The sequence below is a fragment of the Phlebotomus papatasi genome, chromosome 2, assembly GCF_024763615.1.
Source record: "Phlebotomus papatasi isolate M1 chromosome 2, Ppap_2.1, whole genome shotgun sequence".
Lineage (NCBI taxonomy): Eukaryota > Metazoa > Arthropoda > Insecta > Diptera > Psychodidae > Phlebotomus > Phlebotomus papatasi.
Window position 1 is genome coordinate 54,187,457 of NC_077223.1, and position 26,582 is coordinate 54,214,038.

Sequence of the window (26,582 nt, forward strand, 5' to 3'; positions counted from 1 at the left end):
AGTATTTCCAAAGATACAGAGACGAAAGCAAAGGAGCGCCGATCAGTTTGCAAGCGTTCGGGCAAATATCCAAAACTTTGAAGTGCGTTTTCTCCCCTTATTTTAACAATTCCTTTAAATTAGCGCAAAACTTATATTGGTCGAATTAAACAAATAAAGGCTCATTCTCTTCAGCATTAAATTTTCTTATAGTTGAACTAAATGAACTGTTGAAAATCTATTTTTTTCAATGTTTTTGTTAATGTGAAATTTTTGACTAAAACTGCATATTTTCTATAAAAAAAAACTGAAAAAATCGATTTCACGATTTTTCCGGGTATTATTAGTTTAACTATAAAATACACTTTAAAAAATTGATTTTATTTTATATTCATCTTTTAGATAAGAATTACGAGCTGTACATTTCCCTCCCAATTAGGGAGTGCTTTCACGAGATGAAATACTAAACTATACTCATTAGACCGCCATTTTGTGATATTTTTTCTGAAAGAGATGGCAGAGTGTCGCAGCTTTGCGGAATGCTCGAACTCACGAGATAGAGCTCACGGTGAATTAGCTTTTTGCATAATCTTTTGGAATCACTGATCTACTAGAGATCAAATTGATTCATAAAACACAAAAGCTTATGAAAATAAAAAAAATCGGTACTTAACCGATTCATTACCGATGAAGACCGATGAAGTTGGGTTCTAATTTTCAATACTTTTCTAAAAAATCCAAATTCAACCAAAAAGAAAAATGAGCATTCCAAAGTGGTAGACCTTTGACCTTCAATAATTCAAAATAGCGAATTTTCCGGTCATAGGTATGTTTAGGCGAAATATTCGCCTGGGCCAGCTCTATAAAATACATACAAAAATCATTGAAAAAGCTTGAACCAATTTTGAGAAAAACTGTATAAAACATTATTTTTGGGGAATATATTATTGGGGATGTAAAATTATTCAAAAATCGTTACTTAACCGGTTCATTACCGATGAAGACCGATGCAGCCGGGTTCGAAATTGTAATACCTTTCCAAAAAATCCAAATTTAACAAAATCGGTAGAAAAATGAGTTTTCCAAAATGAGTTTTAGGTAAGTTTGGGCGAAATGTTTGCCTGGACCAGCTTTAAAACATATCTAAAAATAATTGAAAAAGCTTAGGCCAATTTTTTGCAAAATTGGAAAAACCTCATTTTTGACCTATTTTTAGGGGTTAGGGAACGTATGAAAGGGGAGGGGGGAAAATAAAGAGGTTGGGTACGACTCGTACCGTACGAGATAATGTCATTTGAGAAGGGGTCACCGAAGTTAAGATTTTTGTGAGATATGTTTGTGTCTTTGCGTCCACCGCCGTCTTAGCCTTGGTGCCCAACCTCCAGAGCAAAACGGTGGAAAAGCTTTTTCGTAGGTTGTATATGCCATGGTAAATTATTCATCAAATGTATGATAAACACCTTGTAACGAAATCTTTTCACATAAAATCGTAAAGAAAAATTGATTATAACTTGTCCTCCAAAGATAATATTACACTATGCAACACGATTTTTGGCACACGGATCGCACATGGTACGTTTGATAGGGTCGAGTCTCCTGATCAAGAATCTGTTTTTGGTTTTGTTCCTAGACGTCTCAATTTTTGTTAATTATTTTTTTTATATTTTCTCTGCTTTGCCTTATATTATCCGTTATATCGCGAGTTCTAGTGAACATAAATTAATAAGTTTAGGTCCGTTGGAAAGGTAATTAGTTGTGCTTCAACTTTGTAATGTACTTGATTTTTGTAGAAAAATTCCTTGGGTGCGAAAAAAATCAAGTCTATCTAAAAATTCTCAAAAAAAATACCTTAGAGGAGCATTTTAAAAAATCATATAAATTAAACTAAACTAAATATCAATGTACTCTCTTCAGCACACAATAGATACCACTTAGGACTACATTTCGTTCATAGATGACATCCTGATCCGATTCCTCTAAATACCTAATTTTTTCATTTTAGCCATTTCCTAAAAATACGACATCTCTAGCTTAGTGCAAATTTTTCCAAAAAATATTATTTTCTGAACATATGGATGATGATATCGACTTCAAATGTTCTCACTATCCTCCGTAAGTTGATCTAAGGACTCCAAATGACACTAAAATTTCCTCTACATGAATTTTCTTATCCTCCAGAAACCATTCTTTTGGGAATATCTAAAGAACTAAACAATCGATGACTTTCAGTTTAGGATATGTTTTAGGGAGTTTAGGGAGTTTGTGAGATGTATGGGTGAAAAGTCCGATAGGACGGTCTCTAAAACATATCCTAAACTGAAAGTCATCGATTGTTTAGTTCTTAAGATATTCCCAAAAGAATGGTTTCTGGAGGATAAGAAAATTCATGTAGAGGAAATTTTAGTGTCATTTGGAGTCCTTAGATCAACTTACGGAGGATAGTGAGAACATTTGAAGTCGATATCATCATCCATATGTTCAGAAAATAATATTTTTTGGAAAAATTTGCACTAAGCTAGAGATGTCGTATTTTTAGAAAATGGCTAAAATAAAAAAAAATTAGGTATTTAGAGGAATCGGATCAGGATGTCATCTATGAACGAAATGTAGTCCTAAGTGGTATCTATTGTGTGCTGAAGAGAGTACATTGATATTTAGTTTAGTTTAATTTATATGATTTTTTAAAATGCTCCTCTAAGGTATTTTTTTTGTGAATTTTTAGATAGACTTGATTTTTTCGCACCCAAGGAATTTTTCTACAAAAATCAAGTACATTACAAAGTTGAAGCACAACTAATTACCTTTCCAACGGACCTAAACTTATTAATTTATGTTCACTAGAACTCGCGATATAACGGATAATATAAGGCAAAGCAGAGAAAATATAAAAAAAATAATTAACAAAAATTGAGACGTCTAGGAACAAAACCAAAAACAGATTCTTGATCAGGAGACTCGACCCTATCAAACGTACCATGTGCGATCCGTGTGCCAAAAAAAAGTTGTCAATTTGTTGCATAGTGTTATATGAAAGCTTAATCAATTTCATTTCTTTAGGAAGAGATAGTTTTTTCTTGAAGATAGTTCGAAAGATGGTTTTTGATAGGTTCTGAAAAGTTTATATTTTTGCACTCATATTCGTTAGATATTGGAACAAATAACAATAGGCTCAATACATGAAGAATGTTCTAAAGTGCTGAAGAATTCCCCGTGAAGCAACCCCTTTAGCATTTTGGCAGCGTCTGTCTGTTATGTAATGGAACACACGATTTCGCGTTGTTGCTTGGAAGATTATGCTTTTTGTTTTGGACAAAAGAAGACCTTTTCTTTAATAAGCGCATCAACTCTAACAAAAAGCTCATATATATCTTATCTTCTGATTGTTTCGTCGCGTTGAATGATGTGAATAATTTTCCTGAAATCTCAACAAATTTACAACTTCACCTTCGTGAGATTCAATTTAACTTTTGCAAAAGACTTGATCATTTTTTCCAGAACAGGCACTCCCCTACGATCAGCAGATTCTTCCAACACACGACAACACGATTGAATTGTAACAAATATATCCCGATACGATTAATAAACGTCCATAATTTATGACTCCATCGACTCCATCCTATCTGTTCACTATCACTAGTAGCAGGAAAAATTTCATTTCACAAAGATAATAACAAAGAAAACCACCACAACAACCATATTAACAGCAATCACTTCCAAAAGAAAAGCTAGAATAAACTTAGGAATAGGGCAATTTCAAAGATTTCTTTTCTCTATAAATTCTCTTCTTTATTTTTATCCTTGCTCAAGCCTTTTTATCTCATTTTCCTCCAATAACTAACAATTTTGTTCTGATGGACTTTTTGTTCCTTTCCTCCTTTTGTATTTTTGCTAAAATATTTTTCTGTGCATTTTGTTTTCATTAATATTCTAGGAATGTGCAAAATCTACAATGTTAGTTTTCTTTCTTAATTCTTTCTTATATTCTTTGTTCAATTAACATTAACAAGTGCAAATTTTTCAGTTGCAGGAAACAATCAATGGTAGTTCTCTACGGACTTCTCCAACAAATTGAGAGAAAAAAGAATAAATTTGTAAAAAAAAATATTTACCTTTTATCAAAAAACATGTTATTTCGGCATATTTTTCGTTTTTGTTTTTCTGTTTCCGAATTATCACTCTGAGATCCCATTTCTTTTAAACTTAAACCGATTTTCTCTCTCTCTCTCTCTCTCTCTCTCCCTCTTCAAAATATCATTAAATATATCAATAAAAAATATTGGTTTTTTTGCCTAATTTTACTCTTTATTTTTTTTACTTATCAAAACTCAGAGGATTTTATTTCAAGAAATTTGTGCGTCTCTGAGTTTTCTTTTTTTTTATTTTCATGAAATTTTACTTTGGATTCTCTAACTTTAAACATACTTTAAAAAAAACAGATAAAAAACTCTTATTTGATTTCTCATAATAATTTAAAATTTAATATTATTTCATTAAAAAAAACTTAAAACGTCACACCGATTGTGGACATAAGAACTGAAAATAAGTTTTATTCATGATCAACTCAAGTATTTTATTATTTTTTATGATTTTTTTTTAATATCTTTATAAGCCTCATTCAATCCGACAACCGTGTTTGAGTGAAAAAGAAAAGATAAATTGCAAGTTATTCATTTATGTAAGACCGATACGAATAAAATCGTTAAGTTTAATGTCCTCTAGGATCATATTGTAACCACTTTAGAGTACCTGAACGGTAAATTAATTTTCTTCAATCACCTTCTGTCTTAATTATTATTACTTTTTCTTGCTTTTGGATAAATGAGGGTTAAGAATCATGAAAAATTTACGTATTTTTCAGAACTTTATGTTCACAAAGATTGGTGTCCTCGGTCTTTATTTGTGTAATCTTTATTTTATAAATTGCTCATTACAATTGTTTTATTTTCCAAAATGCTCAAAACAAGGCAATAAAACATCTTCCATTAATATAAAAAAAATGTAAAAAAAGAACCATATATTTATTACAAAAAAAAAAATTGTTACAAAAACTTCACTATCAATTTTAGTCACTCAATAAATTTTCCCCATCTTCCATCAGAGAGATTCTAATATGAAAATTAAAAAGAAAATGCATGAAAATCTTCTCAATCAGAGACTTTCATTAAATGTAAATTATTTATAAAATAAATGTACAAAAGACAGGGAATTAATTGAAGAAAAAAGAAAACAATAAAGAGGAAAACTTTCACGAGATCTCTTATTAATCGGTGATAGAAAAATAATTTCGAAAAAATATATATTGGGCATTTTCATCAACAATTTTTCACCGTAAAATCTAATATTCAGCATGAAAATTTCCCCCTCTAAAAATGACAAAAAAAATCCCGTATAGATTAAACTATTTTCATGAAAATGAAATAGGACAGTGAAAATTTCGTGCGTTTTCTCTAAATATTACTAGAAAAATTTTTCTTTCTTCCTCACTAGATTATTTCATTATTATGTATTTTTATCAACTTACTTTGTGTTTTGTTTTGTTTTTTTTTTTTCTTTTCTTTTTGTTTATCCTAAATAATGAACATTGAATGCTTGTTTTCCCATCTTCTCCTCTGGAAAGTCATCTACCTGATTTATGGATTTTCTTTCTTGTGTGCCAAAGAAAGATAATTTTAAGCAAGTTTTCTTTTCTATCTTCATCTCTCCTTCCCTACAATTTTAATTAAATTGTTCAGGAAGCACGTAAGAAATATCATCCCATGGATGACGATACAATCCCTGTTTGAGACGCTTCTGATCCATATAGTGGCCAATAAAGCCGATACTGCGTCCCAAGACAAACAGGGAATTGATAGCTCCAATATTGATGTATTCCTGAGCTTCATCGCTGAAAATTTATCAAATTTTTCTGGTTAATAAAAAAAGAACAACTCGCTAAAACCTCTTAAAGTCCTCTCCGTTACCTCGTGAATGACCCACAGTTCCTCAGCATATCAACAAAAGATGTAGCAATAACACCATCAACATTCAGGATCAAATTAGGCTTCTTGCTCGTGGTGATCTTTTCCACTTCAAGAGCATATTCCAACAGAGGTTTGGCCGGGAAATTCTCCATCACGAATTCCTTAATGATCTTCACACGAATATCTGGATTATTAATTGATTTCACCCTATGACCAATGCCCATGATCAATAATCCCTGCAAAAAAAAATTCTCTTATATCAGCCATCTACAAAATCTTCAAAATAAAATTATATTAGCTCACCTTCTTCCTCATCGTATTGACAAATTCCATTGGATGGAGATTTGAGTCGTACGCCTCAGAAAATTGACGAGCAGCTCCATCGAGAGCACCTCCAAAACGATCACCCTAAAACCAAGCAAGTAATTAAAAGAAAAAAAAACAAATCTTTTCCATTGATTTTCTAATAGATCTTACAATTGTAAGCAATCCACTGACAAGCGATGATACGAGATCCTTTCCAGCTCGAGCACAAACGATTGTATTATGGGCTCCAGAAACAGCAGGACCATGATCAGCAGTCACCATCAAGCACATCTCGAAGAATTTGCACACGTACGGCGGGAGACATCTAACCAAAAAATGTTATTACGTTAAAAATGATATAATATTTGCCAAACAATAAAAAATAAACAAAAAAGGGTTGAGAGAGTATCCCGACTTTGAAGAATGCTCGAGCTCGTGATATACATGCTTATACCCCAAAAGAAGTTTATCATGGGGAAAATCTATACAAATTTGCAGAAAATTACCTAATAATTGCAATTCAGATAAAAATTAATTATTGATTAATTTCCTGTTTTAATTCAGCTCAGAGTTGTTAAGAATTCCAAGACATTTCCAATGAACCGAACCTTGCCTCAAGCAATGCCCAAAACTACCCTTTCTAAAAGGAATAATATCCTTTCTAAATATTCTTTCTTTTGAATTTTGACCTTGAAAAAAACTTGTATTAGGAATAATTCAAGGGAATTTTCGTACATGGACAAAATGTCCGACTAAACGGTAAAAGACCAGTGTTAAGCCCAGATAAGCTTATGGTAGCTGAAATTGTTAACAGGTAACTTGGGAGGGAGTGCTTGTAACTCGGTATGCTTGCAATTTGGAATGCTTGAAAATTCGTGGTTGAACAAACATCGGTTCGCTTGGTACGTAATCCCAAGAAATTTTTGTGTTTATGCACAGAGAGCGACAATCAGAACAAGTGATTCCCAACCCACAGATTTAACCCAAATAGAGACAGGAAAAAAATTCTGCCTCCACGCAGGATTGAAGCCTTTCGCTATCTAGGCGAATGCTCTACCAAGATGGGCTGCTGGTTCAATTGTAAAGATGATACCGTTTCTCCAGGTTCGTAGTGAGTTGAAAACGAGTTGAAATGCACTTGGCAATTGGTTAAGATTAGTGGTAAAGAGAATCAGAGCCAGTGCCCCCACAACTCAGTTGGTAGAGCAATCGCCTAAGGTGTGTCTCCAATTTAAATTCCAAAAAGAAAAATGACTTTCATTAAAAAAAACTAGAGTACATATAAAAATACTATTTATATTTCTTGAAAGGGTATTTCATTGTGATTCAAATCCACTTTATGGTGTTTTATTCAAGCGGTTTCTCTGCGAAATCTCGCACCATCTTCTTTACTCCCCTCATAAGACTTTGGACAAGGTCGTCCTCACGATCTCTGACGACTTTCTTCCACTTTCGTGCGAAGTCTTGGCTGGATTAGCCTTCTTCTTCAAGTCTCCTTTCAAAATTCTCCAGTATTTCTCAATGTGGCGGACTTCTGGAGTGCAGGGTGGGTTGACTTTCTTGCCTACATATTTGACATTGTTGTTGGCAAACCATTCCAGAGTGGCTTTCGCATGATCCCAAATCAAGCCAAAATAGAGAGATGTCGTGGATTTGATACAGTGGCAAAAGTCGTTTTTGGAGGCACTCTTTAATGTAGATATCCGCGTTCATCGTCCCTGTCATGAAAAATTCTTCGCTGCGACGTCCATAAGAGCAGATTGCCATCCAAACCACATATTTCTTCAGGAACTTGTCGTACTCTTTGAACCTGTACTTGCTGGCTACACTCGTACGAGTCTTCGCCGTGTAAAACTGTTGGCCGGGCAACTGAGTAAATTCACCTTTTACGACAGTTTCGTCGAACGTCGTCAAAACTCGATCATTCAGATTTCTCGACCACGTTTTGGCAACTTTGCTTCTGCTTGTCCGTGCGATGGGGAGCAGCTTGAGCTTTGTAGTACGTTATCAATCCGTTATTCTCTCTGATTCTCTGCACTAAGCTCTTGGAGATATCCGGCTTTTTGCCCACATCTCTGACTGAAAGGCAAGGTTGCTTCTGGAAAAGCACCAACACTCTTTTCTATCTTCTTGTCTACAGATTCAGGTTTTCTACCACATCCTGGCTTGCGAACAACAGTCTTGAGTTCCTTGAAGCGTAATATAACCCTTCGCACCATGGATGGACACTTTCCGGTGATCCTTCCGATTTCAGAATAACTCGCTTTTGGATTCTTTAGGTACGTGTCCACGATCAATTTGCGCAGGTTCTCCATTTTTATCACTTTTCTCAGCCAAAACACAACCTTTTTCAATATATTTTTTAGAAATGAAAAGCTGATGAAATTCTCTTGAAACGTCAAAAAAAATCAAAACAAAACTCAATTCCTATTGTGACTAACTTCATGTTGAAAACTTGGACTTAAATCCGGGACAAGCTTTAGATAGCGAAAGGCCCCCAGTTCAATCCTGGGTAGAGGCAGGAATTTTTCCTGTCAATATTTGGGTTAAATCTGTGGGTTGGGAATCACTTGTTCTGCTTGAAAATTCGATTGTGAGTTGAATTTTGGTGGTACAGTAGACTCTCTCTCAATCGTGAATATGGGGCAAAATGTCATCCGGTTTAGCGATAGAATTTAGCGTCAAAGCCTCTGTAAATTCCACAAAAAGTGCTCAATTATAAAGAATTACGATAAAATAGGAAGAACTACAGCGAATTTGAGCAAATTAGCTTCATAATTAAGCGTGAAAACTGTCAACAAAATTTGACGCCCGATTGAGAAAGAGCCGATTGAGTGAGAGTCTACTGTAATGGTTCCGGCAGTACCGGTACATCTGTCAGATCAGAGGGGGTTCGTGGTGTAATTGGTAAGAGCGTTCGGCTCGTGGGCGGTGTGACCCCTTGCTCGACTGTCACAGTTGTGAGATCGAGGCCCGCCCGGTGCAAATGATTGAAGCGTCTAAATGGACATTTTTCATGAAACGTTGTAAACTGAATCATAAATTTGTAAACCGTACAATGTACAAAAATGGCAGAAATAGCCCGGTACATCGAAATAAATAAAATAATGGTTTCTTTCAGATCATGAAAATTTCACAAAGTCTAAATTCACATCATTTTCTTTTTTTTAAGTTTTAAATATGTCAATCCTACTCTTTCGCACTCTTCTTCTTCTTCTTTTGATAATCACACAAAATTAAATTTGGTTCTGTTATTTCTGAAACCGAAAGAGTGGGATAGACTTATGTAAATGTTTTGAGAAAGAAAGGGACACGAATTTTGATTTATCGAAATTTTATCGATCTAAAAGTTGTGGTAGGGGCATAAAGAATCCAGTCAAGCCAGTGTTATCCATTTCGGCCGCCAAGAACAGTTCAGTCGACCGTATTCTTTACCCCCAAAATATAACAATCGAATTTTCAAGCATTCCGAGATGCAAGCACTTTGAAGTTACCTGTAGAGAATCTCACCTACCATAAGCTTATCAGGGCTTATCATCATTGGTCATTTTCTATTTTAAATAGCTTGAGTACAGAAGGTCAACAATAGAAAAAAAAGTTCATTAAAATCGACTATATAAGTATTAGAGATAGAGTCCGGTCCATTTGAATATAGTAAAGGCCAGGGTACAGTGGGTTGGAGTAGGGACAGGTGAGATCCACAAAAAAATTTTCAAATTGTGACAATTAAAACCGGAGACATGGCTATTTGACCCCTTCGAACTCGGGTCAAGAGGCGCTTCAATTTTTTTTATCGAAAGGTCTTAGGCCCAGTTGTAACATACTAAAATTTGAGATCATTCGATGCCACCGGGGATGAGTCATTGAGAAAACAAAATTTAGAGGTATTCCAAAATTTTATAGCTCTATACATAGGGGGTGACATTAGCTCTGAAAAATGCGACCGATTTTAGTGTAAATGTTTCCCTGTTTTCGTACACATTTCACGAAATATCTCCAAAACTACGTAGGTTGCCAATTTGGGGTTTTCGGTTGCCTATTCAATATTAAGCTGGCTTTTATTTTGCATTTATATTTTTTGCTAATTCATTCTATACTGACAGAAGAAAACAGCTAATAAACCCAAAAGTTTTTTAGGCGCGCTAGAAACATACGGGAAACATGGGAACTGCCATGCCCCTGGCTCTATATATCTCTGCTGTTTCTCCATTTTATTTTATTTTATTTTCTTAATATTATTTTTTTAATAAATTAAATATTTATTTTTCTTATTAAAGATTTGGTATGAGGAATCCATAGAATAAGTTTAAAAAAAAATAATAAAGTTCAATGGTTGTGTTTCCAAAAAAAAAACGATTATTTAAAATTGTAATTATATTTATCTGGAGGAGGCCGGGGAGATTTGGGACATTTTTCATGTTTTGACTTTGAGACAGTAGGGGAGACTGGGGCAAAAAGTCACAAAACGGATATTTTATTTTTTTACAAACTACTCGAGCGCTTCAAAAATTTCTAATTAGCACAGTTTTATAGGAAATTTACCGCTCTACAACTTTGTGAAAGTAATTTTCCTCTATTTTGTAAGGAAATACGTTTATCGAGCCAATTTCTAAAAGGTAATTTTGTGACTATTCTCAAAAATGTTGGGGCAAATAGTACCAGACATTGGGTATTATCATATTTTGATTCGCTTCCGTAAATTTGAAAAAATACCTAGAGGACATATTTTCATAGAAAATTTGTTCATCTACATCTTTGTAAAACACCGTTTTCTTTGCAGGAAAAGTGAGAAAACGAGAAGAGCGCTTTTCAAAGTATTTTAGAAAAAAAAAACACACAAAAGACTGCAAATCGTTTGACCAATGCAAACAACAACCGGCGAAATATGATAATGATGTTTCTTTTCACCATGAGACATCAGAAATTGCTTCGCTTTTTTGTTACTTTTGTGAACTTTTGTGAAATTCTAAAAAAAGATAGCGGATTCGTATTCAAAAAATCCAAATTATTTAGAAAATATTCACCAGTGCATCAATTTTGGAAAATAAGTAGATAATATTTGTTATCTTCTGCAAGGAAAATATTTCAAAAATAGGGCTAAAAATTTCGATATTTTTTATTTTCTAAATTCCTTGTTCGAATTTTAAGAAACTTTCGACATTGAAGAAGCTCTATGGAGGTTATCTATAGAAAAAAAATTGAGCCGCTATCCTTTTTACCATGAAAGATATTGAATTTTGAATTTTTCGATTTGTGACTTTTTGCCCCAGTCTCCCCTATTCCAAAAAATCACGACAGTGTATTACAATTTTAAGCGGTCTATTGGATACTCATGGGTATTGACTTTATAAAAAATACTCGATAGAACTTAGGAAACAACTGAGTTTTCTTGGAGAAGATTAAACATTTAACTTGATACTTTGTCCCAAACCTCCCCGATGTGGGGCAGTATGGGACACATTTGTTCTCGCATAATTTGCGGTATTGGAGCAGGTTAATTAAATTTAAATACTAAATTAAAAATATTTCTAATAGAAATAAAAATGTTTAATCTTTTATTTCATACTTAGAAATTAATATCAATTTTTTTTGTACATTAGAGTCATTTGTAGTCAATTAATTATTTAAAGTATTTTCTTCTTATTTTTTTGCATCTACTTTCTTTGCTTTTTTTATTCTAAATATTGCAATCATGATCATCAAATCCCTCAATCGAGTAGATTTTCTTGGAACTTTTAGTTTTGAACATCATTGACGGATTCCTGTTTGATTTTACAACTGCATTGTACTTGTTTATTTTCTTATTTCTCTGAATAAGCTCTCGCCTTGCCATTTCTGGAGAACTTGTGAGAATTGTAGAGCATATTGCTCGATAAATTTTCGAGAAAATAGTTTTTAAGGGGATTGGGCAAAGGTCGAATATCCTCTGGAGAAGAAATTATTAATTCCCAAGATATTGATGGTTTAATTGTCCCTTGTAGACAACTGCTCAACTGGTAAAGTTTGCACAAGAGGGAGTTTTCCAGTAGAAACTGGACATTACCCTCCATTTTCACAATAAAAAATTGCACGCCACCTACAATCTTGTCGAAAATCAACATCCCATTCATCCCCTTTCAGGTGTCCCAAACATCCCCCCGTTAATTTTGTTATTTAAAACATTTTAAGTAAAAAACAACAGCGTATAAACTCTGAAAATTTTATAAAAATATGTTCCCAGATTACACTGCTACCTAATGAGATAAAAAGGTTTTGATTATATATCGCTGATATAAAATACAAAGAGCAAAACTCAGAAATAAAAAAAAATACAATTTTTATCAATTTTTAAGAAAGTATTCATAACATTAAAACAATAAAACTGAGGATATCCATTCTTTTAGTCAAGATACATCTTAATATTGCCTACGATTGAGTAATGGTTAAATCCCATTTATTTCAAAAAAAAAATAATGAAAAAATTGCCTTGTCCCACACTACCCCTGTCCCAAACCTCCCCGGTCACCCCTACTTACTTTTGGAACCACAGAAGAGAAATGACACCTCCAATGCCAACATTCTTGTTTAGCACATCACTGATTGGCATTCCAGCGTACAGAAGCTCCTGCCCTCTCTCGTCGCAAATGGAAGTCATAAATGAGGCAGGCTTCCTAATAAGTCCCAACTCCCTGGCCCAAGAGTAGTCCATGGGTACAGTTGGTGGTGGCACTTCCTCCACCGGTACAATGTAACCCTTCTTCACCAATTCTGTGTACACATTCCCAATAAGATCTCCAAGGGTGTCAAAAGACGTCGGAACATAAGCTCCAGCCTCCTTGAGAGCCCTATTTTTAGCTGTAGCTGTTTCTTTTTCAGAATTTGCACAGGATCCTGCATGGCCAAATTGTACCTCAGACTTGAACATACCAGCACATGTTCCAATGCACCATGCAATTAAAGGTTTTGTAACACGCTTTTCCCTTAACGCCTGACACACTTCGTACTCCTCAACACCACCTACTTCTCCCAACAGAACCATCATCTTAATATCAGGATCAGCTTGGTACCTGAGAATGTGATCCATGAAGGTAGTTCCTGGATAACGATCACCACCAATAGCTACACCCTCAGCAACACCATCTGTTGCCTTGGATATGATATTATTCAGCTCATTGGACATACCACCAGAACGTGAAACATAAGCTACACTTCCTGGACGATAGAGCTTGGAGTGCAAGATGTTATCCAACATGCCTCCTGTATTTCCAATTTTGAAACATCCTGGCTTAACACCACCCACAGTTGCAGGTCCAATGATAGAAACACCCTTTTCATGTGCCATAACAATGAGTTTTCTCGTCATATTCTCAGGAATACCTTCAGCAATAATGGCAACTGTTCGGATCTGAGGATACTCCAAAACTTCCACTGTACTTTCATATGCACTTCGGAGGGAGGCAAAATTCACAAGAACATCAGCCTCCTTGTGCTTCGTCATGGCATCTGACATCTTCTTGTACACCGGAATAAGGATCTCCTTGTGACCCCAGTAGAATTTCTGCTTGTGATCGCCAGTGAAAGGATACACCATGGCCACAACGGACGGTTCTTCTCGTCTATAGAAAATTTCTTATTAGTATTCTCACTTGTTTCCTCTCGAAGGGAGACAAAGGCAATGTAAATTCTCAAATGGTCTTTCTATACATTGTATAAAATATTCATAAAAATAGAGCATTTTGACACGATTCACTTCAAAATGCTCCATTTTGACGAAAATTTCGCGCAATGTGTAGAGCCCTTAATGGAGATAATTTGCTTTTTTGGATAATTTACATCTAGTCCCTGGCGAGTGGCCTTCAAAGTTGAAGCCAATTTCTTACTTTCACATACAAATGCGTATGGGAATTTTTATTTACATGTTTCTAATTTTAATCAGACACTGACTGTACTGCCATTATCGTATCAGACATCAGTTAATAAAAAAAAAAATATCTGTATGTAGTCTTCAGTAAGACCAGATTTCATCGACAATTATTTCAAATTGTTTTAAGTGCAATCCAATTTATATGTAGGCAATTTTTTTAGAACATTTTTGATACTTTTTTGACAGAATTTTCTCAGAATATGTAGACACCTTAATGACCAGCGCACAATAACTTTTGTTTGTAAACATGTTTTCAAGACTTCCTATGAGATAGAGCGAGATGACTAGATCTACATTTCATTCATTCTCATTGAATTTTCAAAAACATATTTACAAAACAAAAGTTATTGTGCACTGGGCATCACTCTCATTGAAATGTGAAAAACATGTATACTAAACAAAAGTTAATGTGCATTGGGCATAAGAGCCTCTACACAGAAAAAATATTTTGTAAAATTATTCATAAATGTTTATGAATTACTATTGGAAACTTACGAAATGCTCGTAAATAGTATAACCCACAGAAAAATTCGTAAAAGTTTGTATATTTCCACAAACATTGTTCGTAAGGTTCGTTTTGTATTCCCTTGATGAGCATTTTTGTTGTAAATGTAAACACAAAAAGTGCTTGTGAAATTTTGTCATTTGTTCGTAAAATGTTGTCAGATAAACAAAAATCTACAAACAAATGTTTGTAAAGGAACAAAAACTGCTCGTCAAGTACTCAAGTAACGAACAATGTTTGTAAAACAAAAAGTACATACAAACTTTTGAGTGGGTTACACGATTTACGAGCATTTGTAAGTGCCCAGTAGGACCTCACAATCATTTACGAACAATTTTACAAAATTTTTTTTCTGTGAACACATTAAGGGTAATTTATGTCAAAAATTGCATTTTGACAGAATTTGACATTTCCACCTACAGCAGTGCAGACAATTTCCTTAAAAAAAGTAATTTTTGCCGAAAATTGCTCCCAATGTGTAGAGGCCTTACAAAAGGAATTTTTTTTGTCTTTTAAAGTAAATATTTTTTATACAAGTGTCGATACGCTTTATTGAAGAATTTAATTTAATTAAAAAAATCCTCTGAAAGTTTAAAATATGATATATATATATATATATATATATATATATATATATATATAATACTTATTTACATTAACCTGATATCCTGAATGAACAACAAGATTCCTCTATCTCCCTAGAGTTCAAGCTATGTCTAAAAAAAAAAAAACATAAATTCACCTGCAGATGAAGTCAAAGTCGAGCATCGACTGAACTGCTCTGGTTTGCATTCCCCAGACAATTGCCTTGGTTGTCTTGGAGAACATCTTGCCCCCACGAACGCCATCCACCACGGCTGTGGTGGCGAAGGCGCCTGCAGAGAAATTATGTAAGTCAGCGGCGAAAGACGATTGGCATGCTGATGTCACTGGACACAATCATTCACAATGGCAAATGTGAAGGCACACGAGCGATGTGTGGGATGGTGCATGAGAGAGAAGGAAGAGAAAAACACACAATGAAATGCACGCCCAAATGCACCAGCAGCAAGATCACAATCCATTATATCCTGCCAAATCCTATGAAATTTGCTCCAAGTGCGCCCTTTCACTGCTCCGTCAGATCCTCAAGAGATCTATTTACTCTTATACCGGAGACTTTATATAGACAGAGTCCACACGGCAATTTCACCAAAACAAAAATGATTCGCAAACGGATATCATGCAAAAAAAAAGTTTCCCAATATTTTCTGTTTTTCACTCAATGCATTAACAATGCAGATTTCATGCAAATTAATATTAATAACTTTATGCATAAACGTGTCTTAATCTCTGTTCATAACTTCCTGCCATGGAATTAACAGAAATGTTGTAAAAACACATACAATAGCTTTAACTCTTTCGCGTCATTAGGGTCATATATGACCCGGAGAAAAAATAATTTTTTTTTGACTATTTACATTAATTGAAATCTATCTATGAAGGATGCAAGATTCTTGGCTAATTTTCTCAAGACTCCAGATATTCAGGAAAAGAAAATATATGAGATCAAAAATCACTAATTTCGAACTTTGTGAAATGATTTTTCTTTTTCAAAATTTTTTATATTAATTTATTTTTTTCAGCAAAAAGTTCTTTAGAAACACAAAATAGAATATCCAAAGATTGTATATTGCATATTTTGATATAATAAACTGTAACGGCTGATCATGCCTCTCACTATTTAAATTTAAGTTTCTCACCACTACATCCGCGCGCCTCTAGCGGACATTTCAAATTCACCACTTAAAAAAAACCCTAATAAGACAACCCTAAATTTCATCAGTCTTGCGCTAACATCCATTGAGCTCACGCGTGTGAAATAAATTTTCCTCTAAATACAAACTAAACCATCCTCTAAAACTCTAAAACTAAACAAAGTGAACAATAAGATCAAGTGATCAATCTACCGCAATACACTACTTCAATTAGCACGGAGACTGGAAGACCTCAGCAAACGGAATTTTGTTCCTTCTCAACCGGATATATTTCCAGGTAAATTTGCACCCTTCCATCTCCATAATTTGTTCCTTCTCAACCGGATATATTTCCAGGTAAATTTGCACCCTTCCATCTCCATAATTTGGTCCTTCACACCGCAGTCGTCTGGACGAGACGACAAAACCAGCATCTTTCTGCAAGTATCGACCGGGAGCGTCGATACTTCCATCCATCTGAGACACCTCATCTGTCCGGAAACGCACAACGCGTCATTCCAGGGGCGTTTCACTCATCTCAGTCACTAATTGACTGACAATCCTCGAGGCTCTTCCTAACGAAGGGGCATCTCGTCTCTCTGGGGCTTCAATATCGGTGCTAACCATTGTTTATTGACCGTCCGGAAGACTATAACCTCATTTTCTGCCACGAGGTCCCACGAGGCTTTCTCACACACACTCTGACACAACGAAACGATACATAACCTCATCTAGGGTAAGTCTCCCTCCAATTTATCGCATTTTCTTCGGGTCTTCGGGTATCAGCTCGTCCTCCAACTTTGCGAAATGTCACTGAAGACAAAGAGAGGCGTAATTAAGGGGTCGGTGACACGAATAATTCGTTTTGTGGAGTCTTTGGATGAGTCTCAATTGATTATCCCGTCAATCCAAGAAGAGCTTAAAGCTAAACTCGAGTATCTTACGGAAGTCAGGGATAAGCTTTCAAATTTGCATGAGCAAATAATTGCGGAAGATGGGGTAAATGTGGCTGAGGAAGAAAATAGCTTTGATGAACTTTATGCCACAATCGACAATCTCGATACTTCCATTAGGGTTATCATCAACAAAAAGAATACTGCATCTAACGCTGAGGTTGAGAAACCCCCCAAGTCATCTCATGGTTCCAATGAAAACCTATCCGACTCAAAATTTGACATTTTCGTGGACAAATTCTCAAAAGTGTTGGAGAAGTTATCAGGCCGTGATGAAATTGATAATGTAAAGCTCGAGCCAATCAAAGTTCCCACCTTCTCCGGGTCATATGAAGATTGGCCAACATTCAAGGACATTTTCCTGTCCTCTATTGGGAATTCTCAGCTTCCAGATTCTCACAAAATGCAATATCTCATTTCATACCTGAAAGATGAGCCCCTAAGGACAGTACAACGTTTGAAAATCTGCGATGCAAATTATCGCGCTGCTTGGGAACTCCTCTCAGAAACATATGATGATCTTTCTGCTATAATCAATGACAGTATTCAGAGATTTCTTTCCCTACCAAATATCAAATCTTCTTCTCAAGCGTCTGTCCGTGAGTTCCGTACTACTTGCAACTCAATTCTGCACTCTCTCGATACAATGCAAGCAACGGGACGGGATATATGGCTTGTTTATTGGGCATCCCAACGCCTAGACCATGATTCCAAGATTCTATGGGCTAATACAATAAAGGGAAAGGTTCCAACATGGGAGCGCTTTGATAGTTTTCTTGAGGGACGTGCAAAGGCACTTGCGATCTACACGCCTCCAATCGAGAAAACCCCTACTATAAAATCTCAACCCCCTCCAAAGGCTATTCTTCGCTCAAAGCCGTCCACAACCAACTTGCTAACAACTGATTCTTCTAGTGTTTGTGATTGCTGCAAGGAGGGACAACACAGACTTTACAAATGTCCCAAATTCGAGGCACTCAGTCCAGTCGACAGATTAGAGTTCGTCAAGTCTCATAATCTTTGCCGAAATTGTTTTGGGAAGCACATGACAAAGCATTGTCAGTCCTCAAAGTGCAAGAAGTGTTCAATAAAGCATTCAACGTTGTTACATGATGCATATCCCTCCTCGTCTACTTCATCACAATCTACTACTCCACAAACTCAAAAACCTGCTCTATCCGAACATACCCCTACAACCTCGACTTCAAAGGATACACCTGTCACTCAAACTGTCGCCGTATCCTCTACTGTTCTTTCTTCACATACTGTCAGCAAGGTCTTTCTGGCTACTGCAGTGGTGAAAATCCTGGATAGAGACAACAATGTTCATCTTTGCAGGGCCATCCTAGACTCGGGTGCCCAGATGAATTTGATGACTCAGGAACTCTGTCAAAAGCTAAAATTGAACAAGTCCTCCTCCTCTGTCATGATTTGTGGAGTTACTAATTCTCACAGCCTCGCAAAGCATCAGACAGACACTATTGTTCAGTCTCGACTCAATGACGTACATCTTGAATTCAATTCTCTGGTAGTTCCGAAAATCGCAGGAGATCTCCCTAATTGGGAAGTAGACACTAAATCCATCCCACTTCCTCAGAATGTTATTCTGGCAGACCCTACCTGGAATGTCACTCAACCAATTGATATCCTTATTGGTGCTGCTCAATACTTCGACATTGTGAAGGATGAGTCTATCAAATTGGGTCCTGGACTTCCCCAGCTGAAGAACACGGACTTTGGGTGGATTATTGTCGGAGCCCATACATCACCACAGCAGCCTACCTCCAATCTCACTTGCTGTCTCACTACTCTCTCAAGCATCGATAAAACCCTAAAGAAGTTTTGGGAAGTCGAAAATGTTCCTTCTAACCCTCCACCATCTCAGGAACACAAGGAAGTTGAGCAATTGTTTTCTGAAACTACGTTCAGGGACTCAACCGGCAGATATGTTCTTCACCTTCCTCTTCGATCCATTGTCGAAAACTTGGGGGACAACAAGGACAATGCAACTCGCCAATTTATACGTTTGGAGAAACGCCTTGCCAAAAGTCCTGAACTCAAGGCTGACTATGCCAACTCCATTCAACAATATCTCAATGAAGGTTTTCTTGAGCCCATCTCCAATAATGAGAGTTCCCTGCCTGTCTACTACCTTCCACATCATCCAGTGGTAAAGGAATCTTCAACGACCACAAAGATCCGTATTGTCTACAACGCTAGCTCTCGCTCTTCCACTGGACTCAGTCTCAATGATGTGCTAAAAGTTGGACCTACAGTTCAGCCTGAACTTGTCGCTACTCTCATGTTGTTCAGAAGACATCCCATTGCACTCAGCGCTGACATTCGTCAAATGTATCCGCAATTCCTCCTCTATCCTCCTCACAGGGACTTGCAAAGGATACTTTGGAGAAATTCCACTTCTGAGCCGATTAAAGAGTACAGGCTTACTGGAGTCTGTTTTGGCGTTGCGTCCTCGCCTTTCTTGGCCACACGGGCACTCAATCAGCTAGCTGTGGATGAACAGGAGTCATATCCAAGAGCCTCTCATGCCATTCTCCACAACTTCTACGTAGATGATTGCCTGCTTTCTTGTCATACAATTGACGAAGCTCTCAACACTCAACAGCAGCTGATCAATCTTACTCAATCAGCTGGTCTCACTCTCACCAAGTGGTGTTCAAACCGCAAGGAGCTTCTTCAAATGACCGATGATTCTACGACCTCTCTCGATGTTCCTGAACATTCCGTCAGCACCCTTGGAATGAAGTGGAATGCGCAACGTGACGTATTTCACTATGATTTCTCAACAGACGAGTCACCAGCTACAACAAAGAGACAAGTCTTCTCCGTTATTGCTCGACTGTTTGATCCTGAGGGTTTTCTGGGTCCGCTTGTTGTCAGAGGCAAGATATTCATGCAGTCACTTTGGCAATTGGGACTTTCATGGGATGATCAGCTACCACTGGACCTCCTTTCCACATGGGAAACTTACCTAGAGGATCTCAAAAACATTTCGATCATCGAAATTCCTCGTTGGGCCTCCACTGTCAAATCTCCCACCTCGGAAGAATTGCATATGTTCTGCGACAGCAGTCAAGTCGCATATGGTGCAGTTCTGTACTATGTGACAGCAGATGAAAATCATCGGTCATCTCACCTCATCTACGCAAAATCCAGGGTAGCTCCACTTGCAAAGCTGTCCATTCCTCGACTGGAGCTTCTCAGTGCAGTTCTTGGTGCTCAAATAATGGATAAATTCCGCACTATACTAAACATCACCAGCTGCTTCTATTGGACAGATTCAATAGTCGTTTACCATCAAATACGATCGTCTCAGAACAAGTTTGATAGTTTCGTTGTTCACAAAATCGGAATGATTCATACACTATCTCAACGTGAGGATTGGCACCATGTCCCAGGGATTCTTAATCCAGCGGATATCATCTCACGGGGATCTACTGTGCAAAACCTACACTCTTCATCGCTTTGGTGGCATGGTCCATCCTTTCTACTCCAGCCAACCTCAGAATGGCCTCAACCAAATTCTATCGAAAATCAGTCATTTTTGCTGGCATCTCTACCGGAAGAAACACAATCTGCACTTCCACCACCAGACTTCATATCCAAACTTGTATCAGAGTCTTCTGACTACTCACAAGTTACACGGGTACTTGCCATTTCTTTCCGGTTCCTCTCTGTAGCCAGCAAATCTTCTCATTCATTTGGCCCAATCTCTGTGACTGAAATTCATCATGCTGAAGTGATGCTGCTGAAATGGGAGCAGAATGCTAAACTCTCAGAAGTTGCTAAGGCCATCGAGAACAACACTCTCAACTCAAACAGAAGCATGAAAACCTACAAGTACCTTTCTCCATTTATCGACAAGGATGGTCTCATCAGAGTTGGTGGTCGTCTCTCTCAATCGGACGAGTCCTATGACACCCGTCACCCCATTCTGCTGCCAAAGGGGGAGCTTGCCCGACTGATCACCACTCATGAACATCGAAAAAATCTCCATGCAGGCCCTCAACTACTTCTGTCGATCTTAAGACAGCGTTTCTGGCCATTGGGAGCACGTAACTTGACTCGTCAAGTTGTGCATAATTGTGTCCGATGCATTCGCTGCAAGCCACGCCTTCAACAACAGTTCATGGGTGATCTACCTCAAGAACGAGTAATTGCAACTTCTCCTTTTCACAACACGGGCGTTGATTTCTGTGGTCCAATGTGGGTTAGACCAGACCTGAAACGCGGAGGAACTCCACGAAAAGCTTATGTGGCTGTTTTTATTTGCCTCTCTACAAAAGCTGTCCATCTCGAGCTTGTCAGTAATCTGAGCTGTGAAGCTTTCATCGCAGCTCTTCGTAGATTCGCTGCAAGACGGTCAGCTCCTCTTCATGTCTTTAGTGACAACGCCACAAACTTCACTTCAGCTGACAAGGAATTGCAGTCACTTTTAGACTCTCAAGTTTGCCAGGATGAGCTCTCATCAACAGCCACTTCTATGGGAATCACATGGCATTTCCAACCACCACGCTCTCCTCATCACGGTGGTCTTTGGGAATCCGCCGTAAGGTCGCTGAAACACCATCTACTTCGAACCATTGGTGACAGATGCTTTACATACGAGGATCTCTACACGATTTTGACTCAAGTGGAGAGCATTCTCAACAGTAGGCCACTTACAGCACTCAGTGATGATCCATCAGAGCCTTCCTGCCTCACTCCTGGACACTTTCTGGTAGGCAAACCTCTAAACGCAGTCCCGAGCCCTAGCCTTCAAGAAATTCCACTCAATCGCCTCGATCACTGGCAGCTGTGTCAGCAGATAATTCAAAATTTTTCACATCGTTGGAGACTTGAATACCTCACTGAGCTCCAAAGAAGGACAAAGTGGTTTTCACCTCAACCAAATTTGAAAATTGGAGATTTGGTGATTATTCACGAGGACAATGCACCATCTCATCAGTGGCCCCTTGGAATAATTCATCAGCTCCATCCCGGCAAGGACTCCAAGGTACGTGTCGTGACAGTCCGCACTCCTAAAGGGCTGTACAAAAGATCCATAGCAAAGATTTGCCGACTACCATCGCCTGAGGATGATCAACTCTCCACAACACAGAAGGACCCTTCGGGCCTTCAAGGGGGAGCATGTAACGGCTGATCATGCCTCTCACTATTTAAATTTAAGTTTCTCACCACTACATCCGCGCGCCTCTAGCGGACATTTCAAATTCACCACTTAAAAAAAACCCTAATAAGACAACCCTAAATTTCATCAGTCTTGCGCTAACATCCATTGAGCTCACGCGTGTGAAATAAATTTTCCTCTAAATACAAACTAAACCATCCTCTAAAACTCTAAAACTAAACAAAGTGAACAATAAGATCAAGTGATCAATCTACCGCAATACACTACTTCAATTAGCACGGAGACTGGAAGACCTCAGCAAACGGAATTTTGTTCCTTCTCAACCGGATATATTTCCAGGTAAATTTGCACCCTTCCATCTCCATAAACTACTCTCAATTTTCCAGAAAAGCGTGTAGAATTTTCCGTGTCATATATGACCCTATTGTCCCCAAGGGTAACACTGTTTTCGTCCCAAACCTATAGCGAAATGTAGTTGGGACATTGTTTTTCTTTGTGAAAAGCAGGTGGGACATCTTGCTCCTGGACATTTCATCTTATATCTGATGAATTATAACATATTTTGCAATATTTTAGAGTATTCTGCAAGCGTCTCATATTGTGCAATTGTATTGTGTGTGAATAAATAGGGGGAACTGGGGCAGTAGTAATCTGGGGTAGTTGTAACCACTGTGATTTTTTTCATTAATTTTAAGACTCCAGAGGATAAAACCCATAAGCATTCATAGATACCATGGGGATGTATGTCCACAGAAGAATTGGTCAATAAAATCCTAATACTTTAAAAATAAAAATCATTTTTCCCGAAAATGTTGATATTTCAATTATTTTGGTCATTTGGATTTCCACCTGGAAATTAAAAACTGTGTAAAATAATCGAAATGTAGCAATACCAGTTCTTTCCTACATCTTTTAGGATTATATTTATGGATTTACTAGAGAAATTGAGATTCTCATTATTTCAAAAGAATTAATAATTGGTCAGAAAACAGCATTTGGGGTAGATGTAACCAGGCAATTTCAATTTCACAAAATGAGTAGGTAAAAGAGCGGGAAATTGACCTTCATGCGAAATATCTATAATTCATAGATTACGAAAAAAATTGGTGGCGCTGTGTTAAATAAAAGTCACATGATGTCAAAATATGGGGAAAATCCATTGAAAAATGTCTTTGATATGCATGCTTTTAGTTTTTTTGCTATTTTAATTATTCTTTGTAAAAAGTGTCGTGATTTTTTGAAAAATATACAGTCTTTATATATCTCTTAAGTAATTAAAATAATTGAAAGTGGTGTAAAGTTAATTTGAAGGGTGGAAAAAGGGGTGTTTACATCCTCCCCAGAAAGTGGTTACTTCTACCCCAGGTATTTTGTGAAAAGAGAAAAATGCACAGTGACACAAATTTTATTTTTATGAAAAACTCAATTGTTTTCCAGCATCCGCATTACCCTCGACGAATTGCCTATACCCAAGGGTAAAACATGAGTTAAAAAATATTTTCCAAAAAGTCACAGTGTCCTTGGAAAATCACCTCAAATTCGCATCTATCGAAAATGGTTACATGTGCCCCAGTCTCCCCTATGTGGATAAGTTTATTTTTACCAAATACCACTCAAAATATTGTGACAGTGACTGTTCAAGGGATTACCAGGAAGATTCCTTGAACACCAGGAGTACAGTGTTCATGAAGACAATCCAGTTTGCCATGGTTTTGGCCAAATTAGTAACTTCAAGCAAAAAAAAAACTCTTAAAAAGCCCGTGGTATAGATTTTGAAAATGGTATGTACACTTCCCTTGAGGACAACAGGGTCATATATGACCCGGGGTTTTTCCGAGTTTTCACGCAATGGAAATTTTTTTTTCCTCTCAGAACTATTATATTTGATCATAAAGCATTAGGAAAAACTCAATTTTACATGAATTCATCTGCTGAATAAAAGTGGGCCGCGAAAGAGTTAAAATGTGAAATTTTGGATAAAGCAGAATACCAGTAAGGGAATTCTGTAACAATATGACAATGTCATTCGTGGTAAATTCGGGCGCATAATAACACTAAAGTCCACTAAGTGCCACTTGAAAAATTTTAAATTTGCCATATGACATTGTCATACTGTTACGGAATTCCCCTCCAGGACAAACCAATTTGACAATCCAATCTTTTATACCTATTCATACAATAACAATAAAAAAGATTTTAATCAGATTCAACGCAATATGTTTGTCAGCTTTAAAGTAAAAGTAAGGATCGTAAATTAACCCTTGGATGATCGATACGATTACATGAGCCATATTTTTTTATCATATTAATCAAAACAAATTTCTTGATTTATTTAATAGCTTATAGCTGGGTATTACTCCTTTAAAACAAAGAAAACCTTGACCTTCTCCGATCCCCATAGCCCCTTTCCGATAAATTAGTTGTTGTTATATTTCTGCCGCCAATAAATAGATCGGACTTCCTCTTAACTGTGATTTGACTGTCGCAGTATCGGCCAAAATCCCTGGCACGAAATTCCAAAGAGACCAAACCTTGAATAAATGATATAAAATACTCCCTCCGTCCCCAAAAAAAGTCGTACGTTTGAGAAAAATTCTTGTCCCAGAAAAAGTCGTACGTTTGGAAGAATATCGCTAGGAAGAGACGGTGTAAAGTAGAAATGCTGTGTATTGGAAATATCTTATGTATATACTATCCTCCATCTTCAGTGGTAATATGGTGGTCCACCTACGATTGTAAGATAAAAAAACAATGTCTTAAAAACATCTTTCTTTTGAATATTTTTAGTAAGATTTAAGTACCAAAAGGTTGGAGATAGAACCTTGGCACCTTTGGCGGCGCCCTCGTAAGTTTACCTTAGGATCATTACCCTACCCCTCATTTACCCTCCCCCCTCCCTTCCCTTCCAAAAACCATATTCTTTTTTTGGGATTGCTCAAAAACACATAGTGCGATTTTTTTCTGAGGAAGAGGAGGGGCGGGGGGAAACTGGGAACATATTGAAAATCCAAAAGTTGACCTACGGGGGGTGGGGGTTGTCCAAAGACATCAAATCTTTATCTCCAACCATTCAGCACCCATATCACAGAACGTAGAAAAAAAGAGCAAGATTGGTTTTATTGCCCTTTTTGTAAATTTAGACCCATTGTTATGGCATAACGAAAAGAACTATAAATCCCTTCTTTGGTACATTAAATTTTTAAATGAAATTCTAGTTAAAAATGTTAATTGCAGTAGAATTTTCAAAAGTTACATATCGACCGGGGCTCTTCGAAAAAAAGTGAAAAAAAATAAATCTTCAAGACACCAGTTCCTAATCTTACCGTGGTAGGTGGGCCTCAATATTACTACTGAAGATGGAGAATAGTTCATACGTAAGATATTTACTATTAACAAAAACATTCCGTAAAACAATTCCTTAATCCCTATTTTTTCCCCAAACGTACGACTTTTTTTGGGACGGAGGGAGTAATTAATTATTTTAGCCCACTCGGTACTTCAGCCCTTTCAGGTTTTTACGTTTAAGATTTTGGCTTTTGGAATTTTGGTCTCTTGGGGATTTTGCCTTTTCGGGAGTTTGGCTCTTAGGAATTTTGACTCATCCAGGATTTTGATTCATTCGGAATTTTGTTGACCCTTTCAGGATTTCAAAATATTCGGGATTTTGGTTTTAGAGATTTTGGCTTTTCGGAATTTCGCCCTTTAAGGAGTTTGGATTTTACGGATTTTGACCCTTTCGAGATTTTGATTAATTCAGAATTTTAACTTTCAGGATTTCGACACTTCGGGGATTTTGGCTTTTGAGACTTTCGCCTTTTCGAGATTTTGACTTTCGGAATTTTGACCGAAACCCGACCAAAGATATTAACAATTAAAAGCTAACCGGTCTATTTTCGGCATATTCGCAGGGTTCAATTCCCGATATTTAGTATATTGCACCTTTGTGTGACTCGAACTCATAATAGCCAGGATCAAGCCGGAGATCTCACCGCCAAAGAGTTGACTAAAGTTCTTAAGGCCCGAAAAGATGCAGTCTGATCCTTGAGAAAATTTAGTCTGTAAAATTTAGTATTTATGATTAATCTCAA

The 26,582-nt window shown here is 36.9% G+C and overlaps 2 protein-coding genes across 7 annotated transcripts in view; both read right to left on the bottom strand.

The window, feature by feature from the left end:
- LOC129801718 (rhodanese domain-containing protein CG4456) overlaps nucleotides 1-26,582 on the bottom strand; it is an 887,636-nt gene that overhangs the window by 624,950 nt on the left and 236,104 nt on the right. The window lies entirely within an intron of this gene.
- LOC129801672 (ATP-citrate synthase) overlaps nucleotides 3,740-26,582 on the bottom strand; it is a 38,609-nt gene continuing 15,766 nt past the window's right edge. For 2 of the 6 annotated variants that reach the window (XM_055846939.1, XM_055846938.1), the window contains exons 7-12: nucleotides 15,396-15,528; nucleotides 12,761-13,840; nucleotides 6,417-6,570; nucleotides 6,243-6,347; nucleotides 5,940-6,175; nucleotides 3,740-5,863 (exon numbers count right to left, since the gene is read on the bottom strand). In XM_055846939.1, coding sequence (XP_055702914.1) covers nucleotides 5,695-5,863; nucleotides 5,940-6,175; nucleotides 6,243-6,347; nucleotides 6,417-6,570; nucleotides 12,761-13,840; nucleotides 15,396-15,528 — 1,877 coding nt within the window. In that variant the 3' untranslated portion in view covers nucleotides 3,740-5,694. Of the gene's footprint in view, nucleotides 5,864-5,939; nucleotides 6,176-6,242; nucleotides 6,348-6,416; nucleotides 6,571-12,760; nucleotides 13,841-15,395; nucleotides 15,583-26,582 lie in introns of all 6 variants that reach the window. The other 4 variants (XM_055846937.1, XM_055846936.1, XR_008751718.1 and 1 more) reach the window with 3 other exon arrangements.